Source organism: Ailuropoda melanoleuca, chromosome 15 (assembly GCF_002007445.2).
Source record: "Ailuropoda melanoleuca isolate Jingjing chromosome 15, ASM200744v2, whole genome shotgun sequence".
NCBI classification, from domain to species: Eukaryota; Metazoa; Chordata; class Mammalia; order Carnivora; family Ursidae; genus Ailuropoda; species Ailuropoda melanoleuca.
Window position 1 is genome coordinate 59,971,949 of NC_048232.1, and position 27,538 is coordinate 59,999,486.

Here is a 27,538-nt window from a genome sequence, read left to right on the forward strand (position 1 = left end):
ATACGCTTATCGACTCTTCCAAGATTATGATTAGGAAATGGATGATTGAAGGCTCTAAGTTTCCCAAATGTAATTTTTCCCTTTGCCTTAATAACAGGCATTACTGTCACTATTCCTTAGCTTTGAGAGACCATTTTAAACTTAAATAGTTCTGTATAAATATTAACTCACAACACTCATCAGAAGAATGTAAGATACAAATAATATTCTCTATTTTACTAGCAGAAGAATGTGAAGAATTAGGAAAGCTGATAAAGCCACACAGGAGGCCAAAGAAGTGCCCCTCAAATTCTTGAAGTACATATAATTTAATGTTCCATTCACCTAAATATACATACAAAACAAAATACACTCCTTGCTTTGAAAAGGAAAATCTGTCTGGGTTTCCTTAAGTCCAGACTCTCAATTTCTTATCTTCTTTCTTGGTAGCTTCCGTCTTACATTTCTGGGTTAATTACAGCCACTCTGGCTAAGACTACTGGGAAAACACGCTTTCGGTTCCTATGTAACATGTATCATTCTAAAATGCTAACTGCATCAATGCATCGATAATTCTTGACCTGCGACCATGCCACCGCCACTGAAGATTTGTTTAAAAGCTGTAAACTCCTACGGGATTTTAAAGCACCATGACCAAGTTAATGTTTAACTAAATGATTAAATAAAAGATACAAAAACTACTACACTTAAAAGCATTCTACACTGAGTAGGAATAAGACTGCTTCCAAAGAGCAATAATGAAAATATCTATGTACGTTCTAAAACCACACATAAATTTAAAATAGGTCATATATGATATATAAAACAGATAATATAGGATATGTGATATAACACCTCTGCAGTCCCAGAACCCATACATTTGAGACCCTGGCAGTGTAGGTAGGTCTCTACATTGTGAAAGTTCCCTACACAGGAGTTGGGATCATGAATCCATTAGAGATTCATAGGCAGAAAAGCACAGACTCATAAATCATGAGCCCTCTGAGGAATAGTCACAAGCGTGCACCCTGTCTTCTAATCCAACTGATCTAACTACCAGCATTACTGCCCAGTTCGATTGTTTTTGTTTTCTTTGCTTTAATATGTGTGTGTCAAGCCTCAGTCTAGCCACAATTAGAGGTATGAACGCCCAGGGCACAAAGCATTCCTTTCTTTCCTCTTGTGCTTCCAGCATTCACCTCCTGGCTGAGAAATCAAAAGAACCTAGAGCCATGCAGTTGAGAATCACAATAGTTTAGATCTGGAAAGAATACTGAAGACCACCTGCTCCAGTCCCACCAATTTCATAAATGGGAAAACCAGGACCTAGAGCCGTGAAGTGGTTTGTTCAAGGTTGTACAATAAATTTAAAACAGACACATGAGAACACCAAGACTCACCTCGTTCTTTTACCAGTGGTACAAAGCACATACAGCTGCAGTACTTTTTCCGCCAGGTTGACCATGAGTCTTGCGGTCTCACATCTGGACCAGGCATATTGGTGCTTAGACTTGACTAAGGGAGCTCTGGGGGATGGAAATGGCTCCTTCTGTGTCACTTCAATGAACTCAGAGTAATACTGGTGAAAATAAATTTCTCCGAGCCAACTGTCACAACCAAACAGCAAATGCCAATTGCCTTTAGTGGACTTTCTTTACACTCCTTCTAGTATTTACTCTGAGGGCTGGAGAACAGACACTCCCCTGCTACTTTCAAACATTCCACGGCAGACGAATTTCAAACATTTCTATAAAAGCACTTTGCAAAACAGTGTGTGCTCACAATCCTGGTGTGGGATCTCTAAAATCTTAACTCCCTTTTGGAGGAGCTGGGTTTTGTCATGATTTATTTGGGTCTTCTCCCTGAACAATTAATTTGGGTCTCTTCAGTATTCTCTTTAGGCATCTAACTTTCATTTTCTTGCTTGAATTAAAGCCATGTAGCAACCTCAATCTGATTAAGATGGTAATCAGCCCAAACACCATAAATATGTGTTGTTTCCCAGGGCGGGCCTATAAATGGTCCCTGAGCCCTACACAAAATAGCACAGTGAAGAAGGAACAGCATGGCGAGGTAAGGGCAGAAGTGATGAACCAGAAGCTCGGTGTCTAGTCCCAACTGTTAACACACTTTGTGATTTTAGTCCAGTCACTTAATCTATTCAGAGCTTCATGTTTCCACATAAAATAATGGGTTCTGTCTAATCTGTGCTAGCCAATACTGGGGCTATTAGCTCCTGTGGCTACTTATCACTCAAATGTGGCTAGCCTGACGGAAGCACTAAAATTTTAGTTTTACTTAACTTGTTTAAAGTTAAAAATCAATACTATTCAGTGACTGGAGAAAGGTGTTTTTTTTTTTTTTTTTTTTTTTTTTGGGGNTATTTGGAGAGCATGGGCAAGCACGGGGAAGGACGGAGGGAGAGGAGAGAGAATCTCAAGCAGACTCTGTGCTGAGCATGGAGCGCCACAACGGGCTCGATCTCACAACCCTGAGATCACCACTGGGGCCCAAATCAAGAGTCAGATGCTCGGGGGGCGCCTGTGTGGCACAGCGGTTAAGCGTCTGCCTTCAGCTCAGGGCGTGATCCCGGAGTTATGGGATCGAGCCCCACATCAGGCTCCTCCGCTATGGGCCTGCTTCTTCCTCTCCCACTCCCCCTGCTTGTGTTCCCTCTCTCGCTGACTGTCTCTATCTCTGTTAAGAGAATCTCAAGCAGACTCTGTGCTGAGCATGGAGCGCCACAAGGGGCTCGATCTCACAACCCTGAGATCACCACTGGGGCCCAAATCAAGAGTCAGATGCTCGGGGGCGCCTGGGTGGCACAGCGGTTAAGCATCCGCCTTCGGCTCAGGGCATGATCCCGGCGTTTTGGGATAGAGCCCCACGTCAGGCTCTTCTGCTATGAGCCTGCTTCTTCCTCTCCCACTCCCCCAGCTTGTGTTCCCTCTCTAGCTGGCTGTCTCTATCTCTGTCAAAGAAATAAAAAAAAAAAAAATCTTAAAAAAAAAAAGAAAAAAAGAGTCATGTTCAACCGACTGAGCCACCTGGCTGCCCCATGCCTGGAAAACTTTTCAAGTGTATTTGGAAAAACTTAAGTATGTGAATCTTCACTTTCAATCATAAATTTTATGAAAATCTAAATATGGAATAAATATTTCTGATGAAAATGTAATGTCTGCACTGAATTGTGCTATAGGTATGAAATACATAGTCGATTTTGAATATGAAAAAATTTTAAATATTCAATTTAATTTGAAAACGTAAAATGTTATTTTGGCTGTACTGCAATAAAAACTATTTTACTTATTCCCTTGTTCCTTTTTACTTTTTTTAAAATGTGGCTGCTGAACAATTTTTAAGGTTACATATACGGCTTCCATTATGTTTGTACCAGACAATAATGGTCTAGATTTTCTCAAGAGTGTCTTAATATAATCCCTTATTATTAGACGGGCCCTGTAGTTTGAGTACACAAAGGGTCACTTAAAAATAGTATTTAATGTTATATTTTGTTCATTTAACATTGTAAACTTACTCATTTTTAATAAATATGTTATTTTATGGGAGGTAAAAGTAGATAAGTACAGCGTCTACTTGGCTGATTTAATCTATTTCTATAGGAAGAACTTCTGATCATAGGGGTCGAGCCTCAGGATCCATACCTACTAGTGAACTTGCCCTGTGGCCCTAACTGATTGGATAATGGTAGACCCGGAAGCCAGCTGGACCAGCCGGAAGTCTCTCCCCCAAACCGGTAGATAACAGAAACTAAATAGTCTCTGAGCAGTGCTACAACTGCAAATATATAAAGCTGGGAGTGTGGGGTAGCCACGTTTCACCAGATGACTGGAACACAAAGAAATTCTACACAGACAGAAGAGAATAAGGCAGAGGTGCAGAAACTCGGAGAGAGGAAAAGGAAAACCCAGTAGTTTTCCAATTCTGGCTGGAGTCCCTTCATGCAGCCTGGCCACATCCTTGCCCTTTTACTAGATTGCTGTTCTTCAGAATCCTTATAACTGGATTCCACCCCCCCCCTTTCTTTCCTTCTTTAAGTTTCAATTCATTACTGTTAGGGAGAACTAAAGAACTCTAAACAAATAAGATGGACTCCTTCAAGATTTGGAAAACAGGACATTTTTTTCCCAAACAGTTAAATGTTTACTGGTAAGCAGTTTTTGAGTAACACCTGCCTGCTTGAATGGTGAAGAAATACAGAGGAGTGAAAGATTTGGTCCCTAATCTTTAGACAAATAAAATACAGTAAAAAGAGAAAACAAGTAATGATACCATTTGACAAATGTATATATTCTCTCTCTTGGACTTTTCCGATCTTAATTATTTATCACAACACTTTGAGACAAATGCATAATACATACAATTTTAAACAGCTCTGTAAGCAATATATGATCAGGTACCCAAAATGAATAGCTTCAGGACAAATTCTCTAAAAATTCAGAGATGATGAATGAAAAGGTAAGGTCCACAGATCAGACACCATGTTGGTGTTGTTGCCCACCGTGTCCCCCGAACCAAGCAGAGCAGGGGTAATGCCAGTTTTTACTGGCCAAATGATACAGGGAAGAAAGCATGGGCTTGAACAGTAGAAAATGGCCCCGGGGAGAAAGGGGGATCTCATCCTGACCTTAAATGAGAGGACCATGAGCTTGCTTTCAGCTGCAAGATACTGCATGATTCTGCACGTAGAATTGGAATGAGTGGATGGAAAAGGAAAGGGCATCCGTGGCAAAGGGAGGTAGCCCTGAGCAAAGTCTTGGAGTTGAGAATTAGCATGGTAATTTTAGGAGGCAAGGATGCATCTTGCTGGCTGGCAGGTGTGTGCTGGGGAATAATGGCTATTAAAATGAGGCAGTTAGGATGAGACAAGATTATGAAGAGTCATGAACATTAGATTCAGGAATTTGGCATTCAGCCTTTAGTCACTGGAACAATGAGAAAGTCCTTGAATACAGAAATGACTCAGTGAAAGTAGTTTCATAGGAGCCTCAAGGAAACCATGATTCCTAAAAATTGCATAATACCTTATGCATAAGATTTTTAATAAAATGTACATACATCTAAAAAAAAGGATAGCAGTAATGTTGAGGTGCAGGTATTGTGTGAGGAGTTACAGGCACTCACCTCAACACAATCTTGCGGACTCTACTGAGGTCAAATTTGTGCCTCGGGAGAATAACAAGAGATTACCTGGGAACTTTTCTCCTTCCTTGTACACTTTCTCTCAGCAGATATTTATTAAGTGCCTATTGGCCATTAGGCACTGACGATATAAAACAGAGCAAACACAGACAATCCCAGCCCTCATGAAGTTTGCAGGTCTAAGTGGAAGGTTATCAATTAAATAAATCGACAAACGGAAAACTGCTACTTTGAAGAAGGTCACAAAGAGAGCTTCCAACTGGACGATTGGGCTTCATCAAGGAGGGAAGGGAAGCCTCCCTTACAGAAGTGAAAACGAAACCAAGAGTCTGGAGTTACTGGAATCAAAGGTTCGACCAGGTACACAGAAAGTCATGTGCAGAGGAACAGGGGCCACAGGGAACACGTGAGGACGTGGGGCTGGAAGAGGATTTGCAAAGATGCACAGCATGAGGGTCTTGGAGGCCTTGTTTAAGGAGCTCCTTTTTTCTGTTTCCTAAGAGCTACAGGCATACAGACGTTCAAACTATATGAAGAAGGAGTGGTAAAATAATTAGGTGTGTGTTTGTTTAATCACGCTGTCTACTCAAGAAGAGTCAAAACCTCAAATGAGAAGTCCTGGAACGGCAAGGGAGATGGCAAGAGCCCAGAAGCAGCAGGGCTCGGCAAAAGAAGGTGGGAAGAGTTGAGAATTGGAATCCTGCACACCCGGGTAAGGGTGCTGCCCAGGGAAGGCGGCCGGCAGGATTATGGTTAGAAAGGATGTTACGTATTCCCAAGGACTTGTTTAACCTTGCCTTTAAAAATAATTAAAAACTGATGTGACATACAGTAAAGAATGGTTTAGGTTAGAATCATCAACAGATGCTAAATTTGGGGGAGAAACTTTGATGAGGAACTGGACATGGTCTTAAAACATCTCCCTCAAACATTGCTTTTGAGTTGCTAATGGGTAAATACATAGAACTAGTGGAACACGTTAACCAGGGGATCTGTTTGAGTACCTTCAGGGGAGGATAGGTGTGTGATAACCTGAGGATGTTTCATCACTTATGTAGCATCATGGCTTGAAATACATAATCTGAATATAATCATTAAGAAACATCGATCAAAAGTTTCAAAGATACACATTTTACTTAAAGGGGATGGTTGTGTTACTCAAAAATGTCAATGTCATAGAGAGGCTGAGGAACTTTTAAAGCAGACTAAAGAGACATGAAATATTAGTTTACACAAACTTAGTGGGCCTAAAACAGCACAAATTTATTATTTTACATTCCTGAAGTCAGAAATCTAACAGGTCTTACTAGGTTCAAATCAAGGTGTTCATGTGGGCTGGGTTTCTTTTAGGGGCTCTAGAGGAGAACTCCTTGCCTTTTCCAGCTTTTATTTTATTTAAGATTTATTTGAGATACAGCGAGAGAGCATGGGCTGGGGGAGGGGCAGAGGCAGAGGCAGAGGGAGAAGCAGACTCCCCGCTAAGCAGAGAGCCCAGGCTCAATCCCAGGACCCTGGGATCATACCTGAGCTGAAGGAGGACACTTAACCAACTGAGCCACCCAGGCGCCCCACCTTTTCCAGCTTTTCGAGACCACCTGCATCCCTTGGCCTGTGGCTCCTCGCCCTATTTTCAAAGCCAACAGTGCAACGTCTTAATCATTCTCTCTGGCTGTCACATTCCTTTTTCGTGTGTACAAGGATTCATGAGATTAGACTATGCCCATCTGGATAATCCCAGATAAACTCCCCATCCCCAAATCCTTAATTATATCTGCAAAGTCCCTTTTACCATGTAAGGTGATATATTCACAGCCTGGGATATCTTTGGGGAGCCATTATTCTGTCTATCACACAGAATGTCAAAAATGCAAATCATTATCCTAGATTGGATCTAGTATTGGAAGAAAAGAAATATTTAAAAAAGAAATTTTGATAAAACTGAAATACAGCTAATAGATTTAAATATTTTGTTACTGCTAAATTTATCAAAACTGACAACTATACTGTGGTTACGTAAGAGAAAATCCTTTACTTAGGAAATACCCACTTAAGCATTTAGGGTTAAAGAGTGACTCAATGAGTTTAGAAAAGTAGCAACATGCACCTGTGCGCAGAAAGCATCTAGTAAAGCAAATGAGGCAAAATGTTAAAAATAGGTGAATATGGATTAAAAAGTGAGTGTTCTTAGAATATTCTCATAACTTTCCTGTAAATTTGAAATTATTTCCAAATAAAAAGTTAAAACTTGGTGAATCTATAATTAAAACTGATAATTTTTTTTTACTCAAATACTATAAGCAAGTCATAGTTTATATCATTTTATAAACATTAGAATGACTGCAGACATATGGCACAAATTCAGCAACCCAATTTCTGGTCTTTCTGTGGTAACATTACTGGTAAGTAGAAGGATCAGAAACGTATAGGATTTTTACGGTAAGTGACTTAAAATCCTAACAGTCTGGCGATATAGTTTCAAGAGTTAAAAATAGAATTGGTAATTATCGTTGGATTTAAATACCTACTGGTTGGGCACACCCTGCTATTTGTGAGAGAGAATGTGCTACGTAATTTTCTAGGAGGTCTCTTAGAAAAGTAGTCCCCTCCTCTTTCAGGAGTATTTAACAGATTTTTAAAGCAAAAGCATGACAGTGAACTGTATTCTATTCTAGAGCCTTCTTCTGCCCAGTGCCTCAGGCAGAATTTTATTGCTTTGGCCCCAGAGAATCTTTCTGGTACCCATTCAGATTCCTACTCCGCCCTCTATTGTTTAGAAACAAAAGATAAGGCAGCTGGGACTCTGACCGCTGACAAATCATCACTGGCCTCTCCACTGGGAAACTCCTCTGGTCTTGGCAGAAATGCACATTTTAAAATAAAGGTAAAACAAAGGCTACGACCTGTTTCTGCCCAAACCCTCTGCACGGACTTATTTTTCTTGCCAATTGTGGTAGCCAAGAACAAAGTCTCTCCAGTTATGCCAGGACAGTATGCCAAGATCAAATAATAGTGGACTTTTCTCAATTACAGAAACACGAAAAAAAAATGTGGCAATGAATCAGCTTTATTTTTACAAGTTTGGCTCTTGCTACCACCAGCCCATACTGAAATCTGTGATTTAGCACAATCTATGATTATGCCAGCACAAAATAATCTATTTTGTTATTTTCAGTTTAACATTAAGAGCTGCATGATTTCTTTGAGTCAGTTTGGCAATCAGAGACCTAAATGCTTCTCCAGTCAGGGGCAGGGTACATCTTTATTACTTAAATGGTTCACTTAGAACACCTTCCCTGGGGCGCCCTAGGTTAAGCGTCTGCCTTCAGCTCAGGTCATGATCTCAGGGTCCTGAGTCCCTGCTCATCAGGGAGTCTGCTGCTCCCTTTCTCACTCTCCCTCTGCTCTCCCTCAAACAAAAATCCTTCGCTTGCTATTGTAATTATTTATTTAGATACTCACATTCTGTAACCCAAGGTTCAATGTCAGATGACCTGAGGTTTCTTTTTAAGACTGTCACTTTTTAGTTGAAGAACCTTGGGTGAAATACTTGTAAACCTCATTGGGTCATTTGTAAAACAGAAATCACACAAATCACAGTAGATATCTTGCCTTCCTGGAAGGGTTTTCTAATTACCCAAGGAGATAAATATGTGAAATCATTTTGAAAATAAAAAAAAAAAGCATTATAAAAAGGCCCAATCATCCCCCTCACCTAGTTATTATTAAAATTTTTTGCACATAAGGCTAAGTGATGTATTTGTTTCTTAAAAATATCTGGTAAGGTGCTGGCTCCACATTTTTCCTAAACAAATACTGTACTTATTCCCTGAGTAACTGAATGATTAGATTAATTAACTTCCAGTCTGCTATGATTTTACACTCCTATTTCCAGAGAACTACCCCTAATTCAATGGGACAGACACTGACCTGGACTTGAGGATATCTGGTTCAACATGAAGAGACATGTTCTAAGGAACTTTAGATAGTTCATGCTAACTTAAATGCTTATTTTCCTAATGAAAAGAAACAGGCCTTTGACAGTCCCTTGAAATGATAACCTTAGAGTCTGTCTTTCAAAGACTTTTTAAGCACAAGCACTTAGCGATGTGCTTAACACACCGAAACTGGTAATAATTTTGATGAACTAACCCACAAAAAGTACTCAAAGCCTAAGACAGCTTGCACAAAGTGGATCTGTAATAAGTATTTCATAAATCATGGAAAGATGTCTACTTGGGGAGTCACCTAAATGATTTTAAATTAATTCAACACAATACAGCAGTTAAAATGAATCAACATGGATCAGTACATGTCAACGTGTGTTACAAAATATAAGCAAGTTGCAAAGTGGTATATACAGTATAATGCTACTAAGTACGAAAATATGCAAAAAATACAGTAACTTATGCATGAGTACAGATTTGCAGTAAATGGAAAAGAGTGTGGGGGGGGCTGCTATGCCTTGTTACACTCAACACAAACCCAGGGGATGCTATCCTCATGCCATGCCTTGAAAACATGCAGTAGAATGAAAAATTCCAGCTCAGAAGACTTATTCCTAATAGTCAGGTTGTCTGGAAGAGACAAAGTGGGGACCAGTGGAGACAAGAAAGAGGCCATACAGGGGTCTTTAGTAATATTTATAATGTTTCATTAAAAAATACATTTGAAGCAAATATGGCACCACGGTAGGGTTTAACAAGCTATGCGGTGGGTACATAGGCATCTCTATGCTTTCAAGATTTCTTCATGTATGAATTCTGATAATTTGTAATCAGAAAAATTAAATTTCTTGGTTGCAGTAATAACAATATATTTATAATCATAACCTCATATTTATATTGTAAGTTTCTAAGAATCTATTGACTAATAAATTCTGAGATAAAATACATGGTGGTCTCAAATTAAATAGGAAAGAGACTTATAAAGAATTTGCTTTTACACTCAAGCCTTTTTTAGGAGGAAGCTGAAGGAAAGAGAAATCTGTGGCTAGCTCTAAGGAAGATGATCGTACTTTAGAAGTACAGGTCTAAGTCACATGTGCTGCAATGCTTACCCATAAGTAAAGTTTAGCAGTTACTTGAGGATAAAACAAAAACAAAACCATGCAAGTTGAATTCCAAGGATACTTTCTTCAAATACTGACCATTAGCTAACTCCTAAATGGCAGATAATTTCCTGTCTCAATAGAATGATACCATCTCTTTTGTCAGTTACTAAAAAGAAACTCGGAAATGTACAGTTCACTTACCAAAACATCCATCCCGGGGACATATTTGAGGGCTATCTTATAGTCTTTTGGAAGATTTGCCACCTACAGAGACCAAAAAAAAAAGAAGAAAAAAAAGGAAAAAAAATCCATGAGAAAATTCATACATAGCAATTAATCATATTGTTTTTAGTGGGAGAAAAATACATACAAATTCGATTTATTGTTTTTAAGTTACCACTGCATTTCAATATTTACATAGTGATTTTCCATTCTTGATTTCCTTTTGTAATCAAAAGCACTCTCCAAAATACAGTGATAATACAAGTCTTTTAGACTCCAAATTCAGTAATGAGTATAAGTATAATCCAGGGAGTTTTGGAAACATATAAATTTCAATTTCTATCTGTGGTCTTGGAATTCCCTTCCAGGACTATTCTCCTACTGTTTCACCAAAGAATCAGTAATACAATATTTTGTTTTGTTTTTTTTTGGTCAATGGTTCTCAAAGTGACGTGTCAACATCACCAGGGAACTGCTAAAAATGCAAATTCTCAGGCCACATCAGCCCTACTGAGTCTTAAACTTAAGTCCTCCAAGTGATTTTGATGCAAGTTGGAGAAGTTGTTGATCCTAGAAAAAAAATGTCAGTGAAACCTCAAAAGAATACTACTATTCCTGTAATGCAAATGCCTTCTAACTTAAACAATTTGCAGAGATTCAGTTCTGTGAGATAACTTAATCTGCTTACGTAGGCCTGAACATTGCAAATGTCTCAAATGTCTACCTAGCTTCTTTTAAAGGCTTTTTAAAAATATCTAACACCTTTCCATCAGTCACTGTGGCATGTGTTGAACACACACCTGATTTGGAACCAAATCTAAATTCTGTACTTTGGTTTCTTTCTCTCACCTATAAAATGCTGATGAAAGTACCCATGTCAAATAGTTTAAAAACAAGATAACTGAATGAGCCAAACACATCATAAGCAATCCATATTCTGTATTAAGGGATATGTTGGCAACTGACTTCCCAGGTATAGATCTGGTATGTCACAGAGTCCTAGGTTCCCTTATCTCCTTTTCTACGTACAGCACCAGCTCTGTCATTCCACCATGATTAGAATTTTCAGCTAAATATAGCCAACAACTGATTTAGGCCATGAGTCTTAAGACAATATATGGTGTAAAAAAGTGCTTTTGCACTATTACGTCTTCAATAAGTCTCCCTTACTTTTGCAGATTTTCCCCTTCATCCTTTCTTCGAAAACTTTGCTCTTCCCCATATATAAGCTAGGATCTTGCTCCTGTTTGCTGGACTAGGTCACCTCTGACAAGTCTCCCATAACACAATCTGTAGGTTTCATCTTGGCCATGCCAATAGCTTCTAGAATCTGAGAACAATTTGGTGAGAAAGGAATATAGGCAAAGGCATAAGTGAGTCAGAAGGGAGCCAAGGTAGTAACGGATCCCTTTTTGTGCTTACTACCAGTCTACCTCCAATGGTACCACCTCACACTCATCTTAGTCTTGAGCCTAGAATTTTCTCAATATGGGCCAGGTAGTGTGCTCAATAAGGGCTTACATTGCATGATCACATCCATCTTCCAATCCCTGTGACATATTATCTCTATTGAACAAACGAAGAACTTGAGGCTCAAAGAGGTCAGGTAGCTAGACCAAGGTCACACAGTTACAGAGTGTAAAGTACGGACTAGAACTCGGATCTTTGACAGGAGAGCCTCCCTCACCACTGATGTCCTACTACACATTTCCTCCACTCTCTGCATGTTTTTCCTGGGTACTTTCTTCCTCTCGGTCAGATTTCCCACCAGGCTTCCAAAATTTCTTTTGTCTTTTGGATCTTCATGCCCATCTTTGAAAAGCAAAATGACCCAGTCATTTTATGTAAGCCCAGCTGGCAAAGACACAGTTGACGCTTTTGTAGGTGTGAATGCTGGAACTAGACTGAGCAGCAACATTGTATTATGTTATGAACCAACCCTGTAAATTAAAGCCATTCCAGATGGAGAAAGATGACAAGAAATGGCAGGTGTTCTGAACACAACCTGCTCGACAATCTAGGCCCTCCTTCGGAAAATTTACATTATCTAATCTATCTATCTATATAAAATTGACGGAATTAGTATTCAGAAAGCTTAGGACCTGGGTATATACATAAACCTAATGAGCAGGAAAAAACATAAGGAATATGGCCAATTCCATTTTATTAGTAATCTACATATAAAAATCAGTTGAAATAAGTCAACTTACTGAAACACACTGAAATCTCCATACCTTACTACTTGGGGGAGCGGTACATAATAATAATTTCTGCCTTAAACTGATTTACTGATATTTAATTTCTGATGGGATGAAAATACTATTTTTGAAAAAATGCTTTGCAATTTATAACAAGTTTATATATACAATCTTTGCCACAACCTCATGAGATAATATGCTATTAGGCCTGTTTTATAGATGAAGACATGGAGGCTCAGAGGGTCTAACTGGTATCTCAAGGTGGCAGGTGTCAGGAGTTAGGAGGGAGGGAGAATACTAACCTGGCCCTCCATGCTCGGCTCAGCACTGTGTTCTACAGAGCAGGCTCCCTCTGTTACTCTCTCGGTTGCCACTGGTTCCTTCCCAATTGCATTTGGAAGATGACTTAGAAAGTCAAGTTGTAGATTTTTATGATTGCTTCCTGAATTATTGTAATTATTATTGAATTTATTATTGCTTCCTGAATTATTTTTATGGTTGCTTCCTGAATTATTATTATTTTTATGGTTGCTTCTAAGCACTTAGAGTGTGTTAAGAGTACTCAGAGAACACAGATAACTTTGTGATATATTCAACTTCTTTGATACACATTGATCATTATAGAAGGTTTGACAGTGTAGAGGGAGGGAGCCTTTGGCCTCGAATCTAGAAGATGTTCCTTTGAGTTAATTTGATGGAGGAGTCACGGCACAGGTTCTGGGGACACAGGTTCTGGGGACACAATGTTCAGGTTGGATCCAGGCTTTTCCGCATGTTAACTCAGATCTTGGGCAAGTTACTTAATCTGCTTTAGCTTTAATTTTGACATGTGTAAAATGGGAATCATTACAAAATCTAGCTAGTGAATTTATAAAGACTAAATAAGGACTAACTCACTTAAAACACCAAGTGCTTAAGCATGGTATGTACATGAAGATGGGTTTATATTAATTGCAAGAGAGTGGGACATTCTAGATAGAGGAGGGGTCATATGCAAAGACAAAGAAATGGGAAAGCACAGGTGTGTCTGGGAGGCCACGGACAGATACTTCAGGCTCCAGCAGCTAAGAGATTGGAAAGATGCCAAGAATGCTACATTAGAGAAGGACTGTAATGTTGGGCTAAGGAGGCCCAATGGGAGGCAGTGAAGTTCAGTAGGACATGCTCTACCACCAGACCCCACTAGCAAGTCACTTCTGCCTCATTTCCTCTCTATAGAGCTTCTACCACTCGTCTGTAAAGTGAAGGGAGTCAACTAGGTAATTACTAAAAATGTCGTTTGATCTAGCTTTCTCACGGAAGTGGTGGTACTACACTGAATGTCCAAACGGAGGGATCAGGATAGTAAATTCAGGAAGACTGTTCCGGAAGGTATGGAGTGAACCAAGGATAGAACAGAGACCAGGAACAGTTTAGGAGACCACTACAGGGGCATCTGGGTGGCTCAGTCGTTAAGCCTCTGCCTTCAGCTCAGGGCATGATCCCGGCATTCTGGGATCAAGCCCCACATCAGGCTTCTCCGCTGGGAGCCTGCTTCTTCCTCTCCCACTCCCCCTGCTTGTGTTCCCTCTCTCGCTGGCTGTCTCTCTCTCTGTCAAATAAATAAATAAAATCATTAAAAAAAAATAAGACCACTAGAAAAGTGAACATGCATTAAATATTTATATAGAGACCGGAAGCTGAAAAAACCAGAAATGAGGTTTAGATTCCAGGGAAGTAGCCTGTTGATAGGGTTAAATGGATAAATAATCAAAACTATAGATTTTGAAAAAAACTAATTCTAGTAAAATAAGTTCAGGGCAAAAAACCAAAACAACAAAATGGAACTTAATTGATGGAGAATTTTGCCAAAAGCCAAATTATCCCAATGAGCTTTTGTGGTTTGGCGTATGAAGATGTCAATGCTATGTCAGATTGTAAAATGCATAAAACTGCAAAAACAAGACACTTCATGATGGGCTCATTCTACTAGATAGGCCCCATTGGGTGTCTTTAGGATTGACAATACTCAGCGACACTGGGAAACACAAAAATAAAACAAAATGCGTAAGGGAACAGCACGCGGAAATGCTGAAAACTCGGCCAAGAAAAAGTCTTTTTACGCCAACAGGCACTGGCTGCATACCATGTCCTAAGGGTATTTGTACTCAGAAGAAAAAAGAACTCTAAGTTAGAACACTTAATGCCCTCTCTAGATCACTAATCTAAAATCTTTGGATCTCATGATTCATATGTCACTGAGGTCTCCAAATCTCACGAAATCAGCGGCTTCTTGGACATCTCTGCTGAAACACTTAACTTGTCTCAGTTGTTTCTCCCTGGTGCAAGGTAAGAATCAAAACGCAGTGGTAGTAACTGCTGATTCCCTTGATACCATCCATAAAATGTTGTGCATAAGTGAACATCTTGGGGGGAAGAGTCCACAGCTTCCAGAGCCTCATTAGACCCAGAGAAGTTTAAGAATCACTGCTTTGGGGGGCAGGGTGGGAGACTTGTTTGTATGTAAATATCCCACCCCTTCATGTGTAGCAGCTTAGTGTAATGCTGGTTTTCAGAAATAACACAGGGGAAAGCTTTTTGCTTTTTTATTTTTCCTTATAAGTCATCCCCTGTTAATAGTAACACTCTAACTCACCAGGACAATTATCTTTAGTTTTCAGAGGTATTTGTTTTTTGGTAATAACTCAGCAATTAAAAAAAAAATTAAGACAACTTTACAAGACTTTTTTTTTTTTTTTTTTTAAGATTTTACTTATTTATTTGACAGAGACAGAGACAGCCAGTGAGAGAGGGAACACAAGCAGGGGGAGTGGGAGAGGAAGAAGCAGGCTCCTAGTGGAGGAGCCTGATGTGGGGCTCGATCCCGTGACGCCCGGATCATGCCCTGAGCCAAAGGCAGACACTTAACCGCTGTGCCACCCAGACACCCCTTTACAAGACTCTTCTGAGACCTCTTTTCTCAGTGAAAGATACCTAGAGGACTCCTCTCCCTCCAAAAAAATAAAAAATTTAAAAAATTTAAAAAAGATTAAAAGAACATCTATAATATGATCACTTACTAATTATAAGGTGAACTACTACCTAGGAAATAAAATTCAGGAGGTTACAATGATAAACCTGAAATGGCAGTTGACATTTAAATCTTAAATTAAGGCATTGTAAATTATGAACTAGGTTCTTGAATTCCAAAGACAGGTAGTTACAGGTTTGAACTTCTCCACTCGACTCGCTATTTCCAGATAACGATGGTCAGGTTACTTATCACTAGGTCTCAGCTTCCTAATCAATGAACTGGGGTTTAAAAATAATTACCTCCTACGTTTGTACTGATTAAAGGACAGAATCCATACAAAATGCTCTCCATAGTACCTGGATACTCACACAGTAACTACTGCTTTAAAAAGTCAAGGAGGGGCGCCTGGGTGGCACAGCGGTTAAACGCCCGCCTTCGGCTCAGGGCGTGATCCTGGCGTTATGGGATCGAGCCCCACATCAGGCTCCTCCGCTAGGAGCCTGCTTCTTCCTCTCCCACTCCCCCTGCTTTGTGTTCCCTCTCTCGCTGGCTGTCTCTGTCTCTGTCAAATAAATAAAATCTTAAAAAAAAAAAAAAAGACTCTAAAAAGTCAAGGAGAAGGAGACATACTACCTAAGTGGTTATCTGTCCCGTAAAGGAAGAATGATTTTTTTCTTCACAATAAGACTGCCACGCTTAGTGATATAGCAGGACATTTAGTTGTCAGTTTTTGCAAAAATTATTTCCAAAACACTTCAGTCCTTTCTTTGAATACTACAAGTCCAAAATTTAGTTTTAAATAGGAAAAGAAATTTCTATGGACTGCAGAAGAAATTAAAATTCTAAGTATAGCAAACTAATAAACTTTAAAAACTATCCAGATGTCAAACCATTGTTCTTCAAAGGTCCAAAATAGAAAAAGGAAAATCCCACCCCAAAAAGCTGTGGGAGATCTCTGCTTTTATTTTTATTTATTTATTTATTTAGAGAGAGAAAGAGAAAAAAGCATGCAGGCACAAGTGGGGGGAGGGGCAGAGGAAGAGAATCTTAAGCAGGCTTTATGCTCAGCCTGGAGCCTGACTCGGGGCTCAATATCAAGACCCTGAGAACATGACCTGAGCCGAAATCAAGTTGGATGCTTAACCAACTGAGCCATCCAGGCACCCCATGAGATCTCTGCTTTTATTTTCTTTTTTACTTTTAAAGATTTATTGAGAGAGAGAGAGAGAGAGAACACAAGTGGGGTCAGGGGGAGAGGGGGAGAGAGAGGATCTGTCAAGGGCAGAGCTAGACACAAGGCATTGGATCTCAGGACCCTGAGATCATAACCTGAGATGAAATCAAGAGTCGGAGGTTTAACCGACTGAGTCACCCAGGTGCCTCTGAGATCTCTGCTTTTATTTTTTTTATTACATTTTTTATTAAAAGATTTTTCAAAAATTTTATTTATTTGAGAGAGAGAGAGAGAGAGAGCATGAGCAAGGAGGAGAGGCAGAGGGAGAAGCAGAGTACCCACTGAGCAGGGAGCTGGCACAGGGCTCCACCCCAGGAACCTGGGATCATGACCTGAGCCCAAGGCAGCCACTTAACCAACTGAGCCACCCAGGCACCCCTGAGATCTCTGCTTTTAAAGAGAAGCTATGCTTAGAAAAGCTCAGAATTCACCTAGAAATGGAAAGACTCAGACTCCAAAACTTCATTTTAATTCAGTGGTAATTCTATTTGAAAAACATTGTACTTGAAGAAGAAAAAACAGAATTATTCAGAACTGTTCAAAGTGAAATTTATCTGAGATATTTTTATAATATCCTATTATGTTAAACTCTAAGAACCATGTGTTAAAATAAGTACATATCATAAGACCAGGAAAACCATGAATTCCTGAGTTTTAATTCTATTCTGATTTGTAGACTGACCTGGAAGACAGAGTAATTTCACCTTTATAAGATGGGGCTGGGACAGCAACCTGCCTTAAACATTTTGAGGAAGACGAATAATTAATAGATATTTTAAAACAAAAAAGGTTTTAAAAAGCAACATAGTCACATTTAATTAAATTCCCCCAAATGAAAGAAAACTATGATCACAAATGAAGGGAACGGTATGAAGAACAAAAGGGGAAACCAGTTTGAACTATTTCGGTATTTGGATGCCGCCTTCTATAATACAACCTTTAAAATAAGCTGCAGCCTAATTGCCCCACAGATACAAATTTTTAAAGTTCGTTTCATCCTCTTCCCAGATACTTGACCCTTTCCTTAGGTAGGTCTGAGTTTGCCATTTAAAACAAGTCTTGCAACATTTTTTAGAAACAAAGCAAAATGTTCTGTAAATAGATGAACTATTATGCTGAGCAAACATGCCAGAAGGATTTCAAATGAAAACCATGGGGACTGTAGGGGCAGCACAAAGTGTCCAAGAAGAAATTAAGAAAAAAAAAAAAATGACAGTAAGGTCATAAATCACGTGCTTCTGTGACATGAGAATCACCCCAAGCAAACAGACTTCAGGTCTGTGGGCACAGTACCAGGTGCCGCCTAACGCAGAGGAGGAACTGGTAGGGACTGCAGAGAAATGATTTCAGTCAAAGAGATTACTGGGAGCACAAGGTAAAAAAGGTACTGTCAAGCTACTTTGTTTCTCTCAGAATGTACCAAGGTTATGCCTGTAAAGCAAATCTCTCCTGTTCTATGTAACCTCCTTGAGTCAGGGCATTACGGAATTATTCTAAAAGGTGCAACCTGACGAAGTATCATTATGGAATTGCCCCACTGTACTTTAGAGAGAGGCGGTGATTATCTGGATCTGTGTAACTCTGAAGTCACTCATGTTACTGTCTGAATTAGTCAATTAATGAGTTTTAGGCTAAGGATGAGAACACAGTTTTGTTTTTGTTCTGGTTCCCCCCCCCCAAATGAAAAAACCCCAACGTTAGAAGTATGATTGTCTAGGTAGTTCTGGCACGTCCACGCAAACCCTCACAGCTAGGATGCTCACTGGACACATGTAGGTTCCTACACGCCGTCTTCACAAGCTGAGACTCAGTATTTCTGCAGTGGGAGCCCTGACAGCTGTGCTTTTAATAAGATTCCTAAAATACTGTAACAGAATGATTCTCAAATGATATCCTACACGTGCTGGTTTACAGCAGGGACTTCCAACACTTTTTCAGCTCAACTCTTTCTTCCACATCAAGTCTTCTTTGGAAATCCAGATACACAAATGAAGGCAGAGTGGCCGTGTGGGCTCTAGGAGCCAGTGTGAAAACTACTGGTAACGGGACCCGGAGCTGGGCGTCACCATTCCTGGGTCTGTTTCCTTATTTATTTACTTTTTAAAGATTTATTTATTTGTGAGAGAGAGAGAGAGAGAGAGAGTGCGAGAGTGAGTGAGTAGAAGCAGGGGGAGCAGCAGGCTCCCCGGCTGAGCAAGGAGCCCAATGTGGGACTTGATCCCAGGACCCCACGATCATGACCCGAGCTGAAGGCAGAGGCTTAACTGAGTGAGCCACCCAGGCATCCATCCCTCAGTTTCCTTATTTATAAAATAGTTTGTCCAGGTTGTCTCTAAATTCCCTTTCAGCTCTAGTATTCTCTGATCCCCCAACACCACTACTACTAGCTAATATTTAGTAGGCACTTGCTCTGTTCCTAACACTGCTCTACTGACTCAATCCTTATAATCACTCTATGACATACTATTAATCTTAACACCGATAAGCAAACTAAGGCCCAAAGAAGTTATAGGACAAAAACTGTGATAAAAAAATTTATAAATAAATTCTCTTATTTAATCTATAAGACAAAATTGGGATATAGAAACTGTGATTTAGAAAGGTAGTTATTTAAGGTCAAAAACCTGGGCTTTAAATTCAGGTCTATCAAATTTCAAAATCCATTTCTTAACCAATATATCAGCACAGGTTGGTCCTACATGAAATCTTTTAAATGGCATCCACGTATGTATTGTTATTGTGGTATTAATGATATTCATATTTTTATGGAGATGATTTATCTCCCAAAGTAGATTATGAAATTTTGAGGTCAGGGATTATTGTTGTTATCTACTCTATGAAATAAGGGTTGTGAATTATGTAGGTCTTTATTCAATTAGAAGTAATCTGAGTCTTATTTTTTTTGGGGGGGGGAGGGAGAGGGAGAGAGAGAGAGGGAGGGAGGGGGAGAGAGAGAGAGAGAAAGAGAGAGAGAGAGAGAGAGGAGGTTGGGGGGGAAGCAGAGAGAGAGAGGGAGAGAGAGCTCTCAAGCAGGTTCCAGAGCGCAACCCAGGACTCGATCTCACAACTCTGAGATCAAGACCTGAGCCAAAACCAAGAGTCAGATACCTAACCAGCTGAGCCACCCAGGCACTCCCGAGTCCTATTTTTTATTAATCTGATTTTATTTCAATAATCCAAAGTAAACACACTAATTTCACTAGATCAATTCTTGAAATTAAAAAATTTCCTCAAGTCAGTTGCCAGGAGGAAAAAAACCCTCTTTTTTCAGTCTAATGATTTCACATTTGCCCTTGAGGTGAGGATTTATCTTTTAGTGTCAGTATTAATAAGTGTCTCTTTTCCAGGCTCTTCTTTCTCAGTAATGCTTCTTGCCTTTTTTCATTGTATCAGCAGATAGGTAACAGACTGAAAATAAACAGCTCGTCAAAGACAAGGACGGAAGATCTTGGAAGTGCTTGTAATCCCTACTTATGCCACTTGAAAATACAGGTTCGACATTTCACAGGAATTAATGATCATTAAGTAGTTTTCCTTAAACACTTAGCAAGTCATAATGCGTATAAGTAATTTCTCTTTAATACCATGTTAATTTTGGATATACTTGGCCTGTGGTCAAATATGCCATCACCTTCCAACTATATTCATTGTCAATATATTTGACATTTGCTCCTTAGGACCACTGCAGATCTCCACTGATCATTGTCAGCTCCACAGTTATACCAGCAGCCCCATGAGAGCTTTAATTTCCCAGTTGTGAACTACTTTAAGCATATTTTTGAGACTCATGTTAATCTGACATCCATATAAATTTATGTAACATAGATAAAGCGAGTCATAATAAGAATTGGGACTAAATTAGGATCAACACAGTCTGGTCTCCAAATTTTGACTGAACAGACCATCTAGAGCAGTTCTTAAATCTCCTTTCAGAAAGTTAACATGTAGATGCCTGGAGCCCTTCCTCAGACCTATCATTGTATCAGTTTCTTGGAGTGCAGTCCAGACACCTGTAATTTTAAATAAGCACCACAGGTGATCATGGTGGTTACCACAGTGAAGCACATCAGGTCTTCATTCACTGAACAAACATTTAATGAGTGTCTTTTACTGATACAAAATTTATAATATAAGCATATATTTTCTTTTTAGTATAGTTTCTTGGGTCACAGATTAATAAGGAACCTGAGGAAGAGGTCCATGTTCTACGGTCTTTGAAAACAAAACAAAACAAAACAAAACAAAACAAAACAAAACAAAAAACAGGGGTGACCCGGTAGCTCAGCTGATTTGAGTGTCGAATTCTTGGTTTCAGCTCAGGTCATGATCCCAGGGTTTTGAGATCGAGCTCCTCACTGGGCTCCACGCTTAGTGCGGAGTCTGCTTGAGATTCTCTGCCTCTCCCTCTGTCCCTCCCCATGCTTGTGCTTGCTTCTCTCTTAAATAACTAAAATCTTTAAAAAACCAAACAAAAACTTTCCTCACCTAATCCCTAATATTTAGCTGAGCACATAGCAGGCAAATGCTGCATTGCTTTGATCACCAGCCTCTCAAACAGAATGTGTTGATGTATCCTCAGGTACTGCATCAGAGAATTCTTTTTAAACCTGGACCCTCTGGCATCCTTCTAAGGAATCCACATAAATTGTGTGTGTGTGTGTGTGTGTGTGTGTGTGTGTGTTACTAACTGCATTGAGACTAAGCCAGAAAGACTCTGACCATAGAATTAAATCCCTGTTTCAAAGTTTGGCTATAAACCCCAAAGAAAACATGAACCAGGAAATACATATCAAAAGTATGAAGACAAGTATCTCAACAAATATAATTTTCTTTCTTTTCTCCATGTCACGACCCTTATTTCTTCCCTATGCTCGTATCAACTCTGTTCTCTAGACAATTTTCCAATAACATAAGGCCACTTGGGTATTTTGAACCAGGCACTTACAAAAATGTTTCTCAAAGTTTGCTCATCCTGAAATCACACATTGTAGCTCAAATGGGCCTGTAAAATCTCCCCTCGATGGAGAGCTGGGAAGAGTGCATCCCTGATGCTGTATTATCTGTCTGTGGTATGCATTTTAAGAGAATCATGGCATGAAGCTAGCCATGACCGAGGGGCACTGGTGTAAAATGGCTTTTGCTTGGGATGAGTTCCAATGTGACAAATGTGGGAGACGAGTCTGCTCGACATTTGGGTACAAATCACTCCTCCAGCTACGTTCCCAGAGGGAGCATATACACACCCACATGTGATGCGGTCTCCACGCTGTTGTAAAGGGGAGAATGGTCAGTTCAGATCTTTTTTGTTAGGCTTGTTAGAGAAGAGTAGGAAGGCGTATGGAGGGGAAATATAAGACACACTGAGAAACCCGCTAAAGAGATAATGGGGAACAAGCCAACGCTGCCACAGCAGCACACAGAGAACTCTCCAGTGTCCTTCGCTGCCTGTGACTGAGATGAAAAAAATGAGCAAAGAAACAAAGTCACTGCAGTGATGTACCAATTTTACCAACAGAATCTTCTTGATCTTAAATATCTCCCTACCTGCTCTCTCTATACCCTTTGGAATAACTTATTGATTTCCTTCTTTGTCTTGGAAAAATACTAACTTGGGACAAGAAAAAAAATGAAATCTTTTTTCAAAAAACACAAGGAAAAAAAAAACCCACAACTATTGAAAGCATTCCTTACTTACCAATTTTGTAACGTCTTTCACATCATCAGTCACACGGTTCCTGCAGATCCCTTTAGTTTTGACCAGAGGATTAAATAGGAGTAGTTGAAGATAAATGCAAGTGATAATCCAAGTCTAAATGAAAACAGAAAAATTGCTGGTGATGACCAGTTAACATCTGTAATCTCTCAAACTATTATATCTTATATCTTAATGTGGAAAAGACAATCTACATTTAAAAAAAAATACTACTGGCTTAAATACAATTCAATGTTGAGTAACTGAAGTACGCTCACCACATTTAAAAAAAATTTAAATGTGGTTTGGATTTTTCGTTTCTACAATATTAGTGTTAACTTTAGTCAAAAGCTTTCTAAAGCCAATTTCCTAATGGCAATTAGGAATGAACATGCAGCAGCACGTAAAGGATCTGCCACTTGAGGTGTTTTCTAAAAACTAGGAATGTATAAAATTCATACCTTAAGGCACCAAAAGAAACTTTCTATACTTTAAGTGTACACTGTTTGGCAAGGAGCTGCAAACCTGAGCAGTGCTTTAAATCCAATAGTGTACAACAGTACACCACGGTGAGAGAGAGAGATGTATTTTTAGATTGAGGACAGAACTTAACTTCATTTATGAGACATCAAACGAATCATTATTTTTAATCATAGCTTTTTAACCATTAACTATGGAAAAACATTTTCTTCGTGACTAGGAAGAAATTCTTGAACTCCAATGTGAGGTAATCACACACACACACACACACACACACACACGTGTGCTTACACACACCTCTGCTTGAAAATAATTACTTTTATGCAGGACTTGTTTTTTCGTATAATACTATATTTGAGGTTTTTAAGAAATTGGGCATCCAATTCTCTTTTTTAGTATCTTGATAGCCCATAACACAGCACCTTGCATATTAAAAGTTCTTAATAAATATTTGCTGGATGAATCAGTGACAAAGGTAAAAATGGTCTAATGCTTCAAATTTAAAACCATTTTATTGAGCAGATATTGTAAGACAGGGACTGTGACAGTCCCTAGAGAAACAAAGGTGATGAAGGTGCCCTTGCAACTCAGAGGCAGGTACATAAATAACACGCACATCTGTGACTAGTGCTTTGGGAACACAAAGGAGGAAGCAATTGATCAATTAACCTCCAGGAGGAGATCCCTTGGCAGGAAGACTGTGCCAAGAAAAGCCAGAGAGAAAATGTGACTGTGGTTGGCTTCTGGAGGACAAGGAGGACTTTGCAAGAGTTGACCAGGAAGGGAGGAGCATTCCAGAAAAGATAAACAGCAGGAGCAGAGGCATGGAGATGTGAAGACACTTTAAAATGTTCAAGTTCCTTTATGAGCTCACATTCATCCACAGCATCTTAAAATTACACAGTCCATCTGCACATGGCTAGAAATCTTTCCTATTTATGAAGCTGCCATGTATTAAAAAAAAAACAAACTGGATTATTTTCCACTAATACTTGCATGCTAAGTAGATATTACACCAGACCAAATGATGATTATCATTTACTGAAATTTCTGAGACTACAATCAACGCTACCTACACAGATAACAGTGGCTTCTAAACAAAATTCAAATCTTTTTATTGTGTTACCAATGTGATCTATTTTAGCAGTAATCCCCCCGTTTAAGTTTGGTTAAAGCTCCTTTCGGCACTGTGGGCTCACACTCTTCATAGCACTGTCTCCCTTGGACTGAAATGAAGACTAAATTGTGCAAGTGATTTCTTGGAAGCAACCAGGATATTCTTCAGTAGGTGGATAAATAGACTGTAGTATACTGGACAATGGACTATTATTCAGCACTAAAAAGAAACGAGCTATCAAGCCATGAAAACATGGAGGAAACTTCAGTGCATACTATTAAACAAAAGAAGCCAATTCAAAAAGGCTACATACTCTATGATTCCAACTATTATGACACACTGGAAAAGGCACAACCGTGGAAACAGCAAGAAGATCAGTGGTTACCAGAGGTTTTAGGTGGAGGGATGAATAGGTGGAATACAGGATTTTTAGGGCAGTGAAAATACTCCGTATGATGGTAGAAATGTCATTATACATTCATCCAAACTCACAGAATGTACAACACCAAGAATAAACCCTAGCGTAAGCTACGGACTTTGGATGATTAAGACGTGTATCCGTGTAGATTTATCAGTTGTAACAAATATACCACTCTGTACATGTGGAGGGGCAGGGAGCATGGGGGAGATCTCTGTACTTCCAGTTTTGCTGTGAACCTAAACTGTTATTAAAAAAAAAAAAAAAAAGAAGTCTTTTAAAAAAAAAAAAAAAACCACATCACTTCGAGGGCTCCTGAGTGGCTCAGTTCGTTAAACGTCTGCCTTTGGCTGAGGTCATGATCCCAGGGTCCTGTGATGGAGCCCCACATGGGGCTCCTTGATTAGTGGAAGCCTTCTTTTCCCTCTCCTCCCACTTGTGCTGTTGCTATCTCTGTCTCTTTCTCTTTCAAATAAATAAATATTTTTTTAAAAAATAACTTTGATCGCTGTGATGAGAACTTTAGGGTAGCAATAGGTAGAAACAGAACAGTTAGGGGCTCTTGTGATGATCCAAGCAAAAAAGAGTTGCAGCAATGCACTGACCAGAAGTGGTTGGATTCTGGGAATCTCCTGCAGCTCAACCAGTAAGATTTCCTGATAATTGGAGTGTGGTTTGAAAGAGCCCAAGATGACTCCAAGGATTCTGGCTTGAGCAAATGGAAGGATGGTGCTGCCATCAGCTGATATGGGGATGGCTGAGGGTAGAGAAGGCTGCAGGGGAGATCAGAGCTAAATTTTGAGTGTGCTAAATTTGAAATGTCTTCGAGACACCTTAGGGAGGATATTAGGTCATGATATTTGAATCTGGATTTAGAAGGGAAGCTTGGGCTAGATATATAAATGATAGTCTTTGATGTATAAATGGAATTTATTCATCATTCAAAAGAGTGGATGAGCCCATCCAGGGAGTGCAGACAGACAGAAAAAAGAACAAAGAATTGAGTCCTATGGTGCTCTAACTGGAAGAGGTCTGGCAGATTTAGAACTCACAGAAGAGCTTGAGAGATTGAGAGAGAAGCCAAAGGAATAGGAGGAAGCCTAGTTTTAAAAAAGGAAAATTACGAGGAGGAGGTCAAACTATGTCAAATACTCATAATAGGTCAAGTAAGAGGAGAACAGAGAACTGACACCTGGATTTGGCAGAATACAGCTCACTGGTGACATTAACAAGAACTTTTTTACTGAAACAGTTATGGGAAAAAGCCAGTCTGGAGTGGGTTGAAGAGAACGAAAGAGAGTAATTAGCAACAGCGAATGTAGACAGCTCTTTTAAAGAGTTGTCCTTCAAAGGAGAGCAAATAAACAAATGAATAAATAAATAAAAACAAAGTGGGATAGCAATTGGCAAGGACTTGGGGGGAGGGGAGAGTTTTCTCTCTGAGCTGGTAGAAACACCAGGCTGTCTATATGCCTGTGTGGATGACACAGCAGGGGGGTGCAACTGGCGATGTGGGTCAGAAGAGAGGCAACTGCTTGAGTAATGTTCTTGAAAAGGCAAGAAGGGGTGAGATCTAGCTGTCAAAATGTGAATGCAGTTGCTGGTGTTGTTTCAACAATACAGTAAATTAACAGCTACCATTAACTGAACATTTATCACATATCAAACATTTTGCATATCTTAAACTTTAAGTTTCATATATCCTAATTTTATTTTTTATTTTATTAAAAAAAACTTTTTAAGAAGATTTATTTGAGAGAGAGAGTGAGAGAGAGATCATGAGCAGGGGAAAGGGTAGAGGGAGAAACAGACTCCGCACTGAGCTGGGACCCCAATGCAGGACACCATCCCAGGACCCCAGGATCATAACCTGAGCTGAAGGCAGATGCTTAACACTAAGCCATCCAGGTGCCCTTTTTAAATTTTTTTTTAAAGATTTTATTCATATATCCTAATTTTAAAGATGAAGAAATTGAACCCAGAGAGATTTGGGGACTTCTAAGTGGCAAAAGCAGGTCTGCCCAATTCTAAATCCTGTCCTCTTCACCACCCCATACTGTCACAGCATTCCCACAAAGCTGTCAGATCATTGGTCAGGGCTCCAAATAGCATAGCTCTAAAACTTCAATAATTTTTCAGATATCAAGCATATGGAGACAAGTATGTTCTAAAATCCATGCCACAGCAGAATACTCCACATTTTTCAGGTTACCATAATTTTTAATACATGTTCTATCACAGTTTTAAAAAATATACTAATACAGACTTTTATAACAATTGCAAAAGAATCTCACCAGGGTAGCCCCTCTCTCTCTCTCTCTCTCTCCTCTCTCTCTCTCTCTCTCTCTATATATATATATATAGCCTCTCTCTCTCCATATATATATATAATTTTTTTTTTGCATCAGTTATATACAAACACCTGTAAAGATAGATTCCTATATAATGAGCAAAATCCTATTTGGCCAGGGCTAAAGTTAAATCTGTTAATACACTCACAGATCTCTGACAAACTTATATTTCTTGAAGCACTTTATTTTAAAGCTGTTAAATAAACTTGTATTTTTGTATACACTTAGCTAGTAGTATGGGATATTGGCCTTTCGTAAAATTCAACAATTCACTCTGGCATAACTAAACATTAGAATAGAGGAGCAGTCATGGGAGCAATGTCACTCATCAGTATTCTCATGAGAGGAGAGGGCTGAAATGCAGAGCTTACTTCTTTATATGGAAGAGTAATCTTTCAGTATTACTCTAGATAAATTATAGACATTTTTCTAATATATAGTACACACATTTCCTTTATTTCTTAAACAGTGGGTGGAAGTATTAAACCTTACTTCTTTTGATGATTCAGGTTCATGAAATAAAAGACTATGTGAAATAAGCCAGACATAGACAAATATTGTGTGATCTCACTTATATGTGGAATCTAAAAAAAGAAAAAAGGAAAAGAAAAGAAAAAGTCA

General features: G+C 39.3%; 1 protein-coding gene across 2 annotated transcripts in view; it reads right to left on the reverse strand.

Annotated features, from left to right (window-relative positions):
* The window catches only part of KITLG (KIT ligand), an 81,228-nt gene that overhangs the window by 26,026 nt on the left and 27,664 nt on the right, over positions 1-27,538 (reverse strand). For both annotated transcript variants that reach the window (XM_019802248.2, XM_019802245.2), the window contains exons 2-3: positions 22,555-22,668; positions 10,394-10,456 (exon numbers count right to left, since the gene is read on the reverse strand). In XM_019802248.2, coding sequence (XP_019657807.2) covers positions 10,394-10,456; positions 22,555-22,668 — 177 coding nt within the window. The remainder of the gene's footprint in view (positions 1-10,393; positions 10,457-22,554; positions 22,669-27,538) is intronic.